The sequence below is a fragment of the Seriola lalandi genome, unplaced genomic scaffold (genome assembly GCF_002814215.2).
Source record: "Seriola lalandi dorsalis isolate HSWRI2012SDOR001 ecotype SW California unplaced genomic scaffold, Sedor1 jcf7180002054861, whole genome shotgun sequence".
Classification (NCBI taxonomy): Eukaryota; Metazoa; Chordata; class Actinopteri; order Carangiformes; family Carangidae; genus Seriola; species Seriola lalandi.
The window spans coordinates 1,098,552-1,106,297 of NW_019525414.1; the positions used below are offsets into that span (position 1 = coordinate 1,098,552).

The 7,746-nt window shown below is 40.6% G+C and overlaps 1 protein-coding gene across 7 annotated transcripts in view; it reads left to right on the forward strand.

Moving 5' to 3' along the window:
• vps13d (vacuolar protein sorting 13 homolog D) overlaps positions 1-7,724 on the forward strand; it is a 77,471-nt gene extending 69,747 nt beyond the window's left edge. For all 7 annotated transcript variants that reach the window (XM_087179679.1, XM_087179682.1, XM_087179683.1 and 4 more), the window contains 6 exons: positions 448-615; positions 1,327-1,459; positions 3,058-3,253; positions 4,269-4,400; positions 4,492-4,732; positions 6,779-7,724. In XM_087179679.1, the coding sequence (XP_087035805.1) occupies positions 448-615; positions 1,327-1,459; positions 3,058-3,253; positions 4,269-4,400; positions 4,492-4,732; positions 6,779-6,910 (1,002 nt within the window). In that variant the 3' untranslated portion in view covers positions 6,911-7,724. The remainder of the gene's footprint in view (positions 1-447; positions 616-1,326; positions 1,460-3,057; positions 3,254-4,268; positions 4,401-4,491; positions 4,733-6,778) is intronic.
• The last annotated feature ends 22 nt before the right edge of the window (positions 7,725-7,746 follow it).

The following is a 7,746-nucleotide window of genomic DNA, read 5'->3' on the forward strand; positions in this document are numbered from 1 at the left end:
CAAACTTTTGCACATGCCACAGTTACTGTTTATTTATTTTTTAAGACCGTTTCAGTCTTTTTAAACATATTTCATGATTTTGATGCCTTCAGCATCATTCTACAATGTAGAAAAAAAGAAAAATGCAAAAACTATTTTTGTTTGTTTTTCTTTTCCTACGGATATTTAATGATTTTGCGCATATCTGTTAACATGTGTGGCCATAGATGGGCCCAGTCTTTATTCCCTGTTTGTTTTTTACATTGTGGCCTACTGCTTCATTCATCCTGAGGAAACAGAGGAAGCTGTGGGTGCAATTAAAATAGTATTATATTAAATTGTACGAATAAAAATCTCCATGTCCTTATTTTTCAACTGTAGAGTCTGAATATTTTTGCAGATACGTAGGTGTATCATGTAATGTAGTAGCCTGGCGGATCATTATCTGTGTGGTGTTTCTATATGAAGGAGCTGATCAGCCAAGCTGCTCAGATCCTGGGCTCCGTGGACTTCCTTGGAAATCCAATGGGCCTCCTCAATGATGTCACTGAGGGCGTGTCTGAGCTCATCAAGTATGGCAATGTCGGTGGTCTTATACGAAATGTGACCCACGGTGTGTCCAACTCTGCTGCCAAGGTACATCTCTGCTTAGCTGTATAACTAACTCTTTTTGTGTCTGGTTGCTTTTTGTAGTGTATGTTCAGTATATTTTACAGAATTCTTTTTTGTTCACTCTGATGCATCACAAAGACTTTTAATTTATTGCTTGGCTGTGGCATTGTTGTTTTATATTATGCAGTTTTTCTGTTATCTGTCTACCCACTTACACATGAACGTATACCTGTAACAAGACTAGGTCAAAACATAGTATACGTGTGGACGGTGTATGGTCAATGTACAAAATTGAGGATGTATGGCGATGATGTTCATTGTGTTGTATTTGCATAGTGTCAGCAGGTTTCAGCCTTTCATCTATTTGTGCTGTGAATTCAGTTGTATTTACATATAAAATGATCATAGAAAGTTAGAAACAACGAAAGTATCTCTCTTATTTGTCTCTCACACAGTACATAGCTTTCTTCTGGGTAACTACTATAATAATAGTGGCGACTGTCTTCTATGGAAAGTAGAAAGTTTTTCCAAAAATTGTTTTTTTAAAGTTGCTAAAGGGGGGTCCAATGGGAAAAGTCCAACACTCGGCTGACCAATGGCTTAATTTCAAACTCAACTCTATCGCTCACTCACTCAGTCACGGACATTTGGGGAGAAATAGTAAAAAGCATGTGAAAATTGTAACAGTGGAAGTGGCCATGTAGTGTAAAAATCCTCCTGTTCTCTGTGTGTCAGTTTGCAGGGACTTTATCCGACGGGTTAGGGAAGACCATGGATAACCGACACCAGAGTGAGCGAGAGTACATCAGATACCACGGAGCCACCAGTGGAGAGCACCTGGTAGCAGGGATTCATGGACTGGCTCATGGTAAAACCTGGAAACATTTCTTTGTCTGATTACAGTTACAGCTAGTGGCCAAAAGAATTGTTTAGGGAGTTTCTAAATTAGCACTTGAAGCCTCCTGGACACCTGGACATTTTGGGGGAGCTTGAAAAAGATGGCAAAATGTAAACTGTACATTTTTGTACATGTTGAACTGCTGAAAAGTGAGGAGCAGCACATGGAATGTGAATTAATGAGGCTTATAAGAAAAACAAATGTTGACAAGTTTATAAGATGTATGTGCACAAAAAGTTGTTTAGTGTCCTCAGCTGTACACATAAAGGTGCACACAAAGGTGCAGAATTAGCTGTTAGTTCCAACGATTTGATCAGAACCCTGCATTTTAATAAAGCAATAGATTTTACACGGAACCTGGTGAGGACCAAAAACTGCTGTTTTAAGGAAAGACAGCTCATACTTTTACTGTGAGTTTATGTCTGAATAAACTGCACAAACACTGCGATTGATACTTTGATAAGTGTGACATGCATTCAGAAATATGTGTATGACTTGCTGGCAGACATGTAAACTGACTCACTCATAATGTTATCCTTGTAATATGTGAGAGAAATATTTCACCGTCAGCTGTACAGTGTCCTTTTATGATCTATAGCAGCTGATAAATAATGTTTATTAAATCCTGTGTTGACAAATATTTTGCCAGTTTGTGCACTGAGATAAGACATGTGGCATATATAGTTCAGCTCTAAATTATTCATCCCCTTCAATTCTTTCACATTTTGTTATGTTGCAGCCTTATGCCAAAATCAAAAATCACGTTTTGCCTCATCAATCGACACTCAATACACCATAATAACAAAGTGAAAACAGAATTTTAGATATTTTTGCAATTTTATTAAAAAGTAAAAACTGAAATATCACTTTGACATTAGTATTCAGGCACTACTATCGAGGTCAGGTTCCTCCCATTTCTCTTGATCATCTTCGAGATGTTTCCACACCTTGGTTGGAGTTCACCTGTACTACATACAAGTTCACCTAAAAATTGATTTCACTTGTTCCCAGCCAGTTGCTTAATTTCTTAATTGAAAAAATGTCCATAAATAAGCTGTCATTACTACTTCCCTGCTGAATCTGCATCCTCGGCTATTGGTTGAACTAACCCAGTGAATTGTGGAAATAACATGAATGTACTCTTCTATGTACAGTATCAAATCAACAGAGGGTTATTTCTCTGTTGCCCAGTATACAGTATACAAAAGCAGATCAGTCATATTGGCAGTGCAGTTAATATCTAATACACACATATCTTAAGTACAGTGAACATACATCAAATTATTCCCTGTAGGATTCAATGTTCATTTCAGTCCAGCAACAATGAATAACTGCTGTGCTGTGTCAGTGCTCAGGGATTAATCAGATGATAAAAAAGCTCCAGCAGGTCATACACTGTCCACGGTTTTATTGCTGCAGCCCTGCACTATATAATCTCATAGGCATCAGTGTACACAGATTGTGCATGAGAAGCTGGACACCTTAGTGATCCCAGTCTTTCTGTTCTACTTGAAGCCACCATCTCTGCAATTTTGCATGTCCTTTTAAATAAACTCCCACTCCCCCAGGTATCATTGGAGGCATGACCAGCATCATCACCTCCACAGTGGAAGGAGTGAAGACAGAGGGCGGAGTCAGTGGCTTCTTCTCAGGCCTAGGTAAAGGTCTGGTCGGAACTGTGACCAAACCGGTGGCTGGAGCTCTGGACTTTGCCTCAGAGACTGCACAGACAGTCCGGGACATGGCTAGCCTCAGTAACCACAGGTGGGTTAAGTCTGTTACCTGTGTGACGTGAGCTTTCACTTCCTTTCTGAGTCAGAGAAGTTTTCAGGTCTCTGCAGAAAAAACATGGAGATCTGAATTTTCTGCAGCTTAACAGATAATAAAAGTGAAATAACAAACCTGGATGTTACAAAGGCGTCTGCTGGGAGAATCAAGTTTAAAGGTTCTGTGAATGAGATTTTATATAGTGGAGTAATGAGCAGTGAAATAAAGTCCAAACAACAGATGCACACAGTTAGAAAGATATTTCCTCCAGGTGATGATATAGAAAAAGTACTGAGCTAAAATAAGGTTGAATATTGGACTTTTATTCATCAGGTTGAAAAGGAAAAATATCAATGCTCCCTAACTGCTGGATGTGGAAACTGTTGCTCAAAAGAAAAGATCACTATATCAACTTAAAAGCTGTGTTGTTCACACCTTGTTTCTGCTGCCCCCAAGCAGCCAAAAATGAATTATTGCAGGTTTAAGGTGAGGTAAAGATAGTGGTTTTAGTTAAATATTAATAAAGTAAACACATCTTGTCTTAGGTGACTTTTGACTTTTTTATTTAGATCACCACCTTTTATTAACATTGACTGAGTGCTTTAAGCGCCAATAAGATAAGTAGATTTTATTGTCTCCAGAGGTGAGATTAGTTGCCACAGAGTGTTTCATGGATGCCTCCAGACCATAGATACGTCTACATACAGCACAGAACATAAATACATTTCTGCTGAATACATGTGTGTTATTGAGCTATGGAATTGAGCATTGACAACGAATTGTAAACAACATTTACTGATACATTCAGTATGAACATTTTCTGTGTTTCTGTTTCTGTTCAAAAGTGTGTCCTTATTATATTAATAAAAACATAGTAATAATTATTTAAGATAAAGTAATTTAAGATGTAAGTATGGCATCCAGAACTTGGCTTGACAGGTCTGTGAGGTTCCTGCTTGAGCAGTGTTGTGTATTGTGTGTAAAGTGTGTGTGTTGTTGTTGCGTTGTGTAGGCTCGGTGTACAGCGGGTCAGGAAGCCTCGTTGCTGTAAAGGACCCCAGGGTCTTCTGCCTCGATACTCTGCCACACAAGCTGACGGTCAGGAGCAGCTCTTCCGCCTCACAGACAACATCCACTCTGAGTTGTGAGTCTCACTCATTTCACTGGCTGAGTTTAATACCTTATTACCTGCAGCTCGATCAGACAGAGGTGTTAACTCTCATTTCTCCCACCAGCTTCATTGCAGTGGAAACCATTGACAGCTACTGCGTCCTCATTTCCTCCAAAGTGGTCTACTTCCTGAAGCCAGGGGACTATGTGGACCGTGAGGCCATCTTCCTAGAGGTCAAATACGATGACCTCTACCACTGTCTGGTCTCTAAAGATCATGGAAAGGTGTATGTGCAGCTCACCAAGAAGGCTGAGAGCACCAGCAGTGGTGTGGCCATTCCGGGCCCCTCCCACCAGAAACCAATGGTGAGACACCCATCTGACTGATCCTTCATTAACAGCCTCAATGTTTCCTCACTTCCCTCCACTGGTCTCTCTCCATCAGATAGTTCTGGTTGTATTTGTCCAAGTTTTTAAATTTCTGCCTCAGCGTTTTCCAGGGGGTGGAGTCTGCACAGCTGGCCATCACTGATTGGTCAAACACAGCCACTGCAGCCTCTTATATTCACAAAACAAGGAAGTACTCTAGCATTAACATCGGTGTGAGAATCAGCCTTTTCTTGTTGTTTATTAACATTAAAAAGCAAAGTTAGGCTTTGCTGTCGGATTCACTGCTTTTGAAAGACAGACGATGTGAACAAGCCGAGAACATGAGCAAGCTAGAGAGTGAATGAGAGGGGGGGTGTACAGAGAGCAAAGAGAGAGAGTGTTTATTATTTATAGTTTCACTGTAGTTATGTTCTACAGAAGAAATAAATACCCATCAAATTCTCAGCATTCAACAAACTGCAGCCTCCATCAAGTTGAATCAACACGTCTCCAAAACAGTTTCAACACAAACTGAAGAACTTTCATGAAGGAGAATTTATTACTGGCCTGTTGGATTAGACTGCATTAGCTTTAGTTCAGTGTACCGAATAAACTGTCAACTGCTGCTTGTCTCTAGACCAACATCTCTGATTTGTTCAGTTATTCAAATATTTCTAGCAAAGCCCTTATAGGCAAGTCTCACCACTTGGCAGCCATCTTGTCAATGCCCCCAGATAGTTTTTGGAGCAGTGTTTGGCTGCACCCTTGCCAATCCTACAAACCAGGCCTTCTACAAACCACACCCCCTTCAAACCATTTTTGGTTCAACTTCCTTCTACTTCCTTTACATTCGTCCTTCACATTCGTTCTATGGCTGGATATACTTTACTTTTCTATTCTTTTCCACAGGTTATACAACGCACGCACGAGGTTTCACAATGCCAACTTCTTTGCGGCTCAGTCGGGAAGCAGCAGGCGTCCCTGTTTTTATGCCTCTGTGCCAGCGACAGTCAGAGCAGGAGGCCGTTTTGTTTTCAGGTTGTTTTCAGGTTGACCTTAAAGGAACTTCTTCAAATTTGACACAGACATTCACCTGGACATGAGGATGAACTGATTACATTTTGGTGGTCAAAGGTCAAGGTCACGGTGACCTCACAAAATGTGGTTTTGGCCTTGTGAACCGATATCTCCGTAACACATTGAGTGAATTTCTTCAACTCTGGCACAAACATTCACTTGGACTCAAGGACAAACTGATTAGATTTTGGAAGTCAAAGTAACATTGACCTCACAAAACACTTTTTAGCCATTACTCAAGACTTCACAGACAAAATTTCACAAAAATGGTTCATATTTTTTATGACTCTGAATAAACAGGGATGTAATCTGGAGCTAGTCTGAGTGGAGGAGGCAGACGAGCACCAGGAGGTGATTCTAGTTCTTGTAGAGACTCACCCTTTAGTCAGGAGAATTGAACATGAATCCCACCTGTGGGTGTGACATCTGCCTCTGCATGCTGCTCACCTACACACTCATTATCTCTCTTCTACCTTCACCTCAGAGTGACCTTGAATGTTTCCAGCTGCACTTTCATTAAGAAAACCCTGAAAACCTCCAGAAACATCAATCCTGATCACGTCTGTACACGACACAGTCAATGAAGACTGCAAGCGCTGATTGGTTGTCGCATCTCTGAGCCCATCAGAGCAAGAATATATGACTATGATCATCTGAAAAGACTAAAATATTCTGTAGATTAATCAGGTGATCATGGCCCTGCCTTGACCTGGCCAAGTGACATGTCAAATTATACCTGTATTAATTTGTGGTCTTTCAGGACCTGCATGACAGATAGACGTCTTAGATCAGGAATGTCAGTGACTGTGTGGAGTACATTGTACATGTTGATGAAACTGTTTTTACCCCTAACACCCCTCATCTATCTATCTATCTGTCTGTCTGTCTGTCTGTCTGTCTGTCTGTCTGTCTGTCTGTCTGTCGGTCTGTCTGTTTCAAGAACTAATGTCACAATCCTCTCCACAGGTCCATGTGAAGAGTGAGAGTCTTGCCATCAAAATCTCTCAAGAAATCAACTATGCCAAGAGTCTGTACTACGAGCAGCAGCTCATGCTGCCTGCCAGTGAGAATGAGGACTACTTACTGCTGGAGTCCTGATCCCCTGTCTGAAGGATTCCAACCTTTCTTAAATCCTGAATGGGTAATGACTTTTATTGATTTTTGTAGGCTTCTGTTTTGACAAGCTGCAGTAAAGGGAATAGTCAAGCAACCATGCACGTGGTTTAGTGACATGGCCTGATGCTTGACAAAGCACATACATGTACATTACATAAATAACATATGCAAGACAGTGTTAGTTTGACCGTGTATATGTAAAAAACACTTGTAACAGCAGGTGTACACATCCTACAGCTGTTCTGTATTTTGTGAATAGACAGAAATGTAAATAGAGCTACACACCAACACTAACGTAGTGTGCATACTTGACTGATTATGAAGTACGGAGAATATCAGCAGATACTGAAATAAAGTCAAATGTAACAAACTGCCTTTACAACTCTATGTGTATAAGAGACTATGACTGTGTGTGTGTTGGGGGTTAGGGTTGGGGGGGGGGGGGCTGTAGCTCCCTTGCCTCACACTGGAGATGTCTGTCACTGTCTCTGCCTTTTTCAATCAAAGACCTGCATTTTAATGAGCCTGCTGTTCTTTCTTACCGGAGTTCTCCTCTCAAAGACAATGTGGACTTCCCTCTAACCAGGCTTCTCTATAAATTTAACACAACTTGTTGAAGAGATGTTTGTTAACTGTCAGAGCTTTGGGGTTTGGTTTGGTGTCAGATGAGATTTTCTTGAGCTGAGTTTGAATTGTGTGGTAGAGAGGAGAGAGGAGTTCATGATAGGCCTCAATTTGTGATTTTGTAAAATACTGTTCACATAGACTCTGCTTTAAATAAAGCACCACAACTTCAGCACTCATTGTGTGGGACCTAT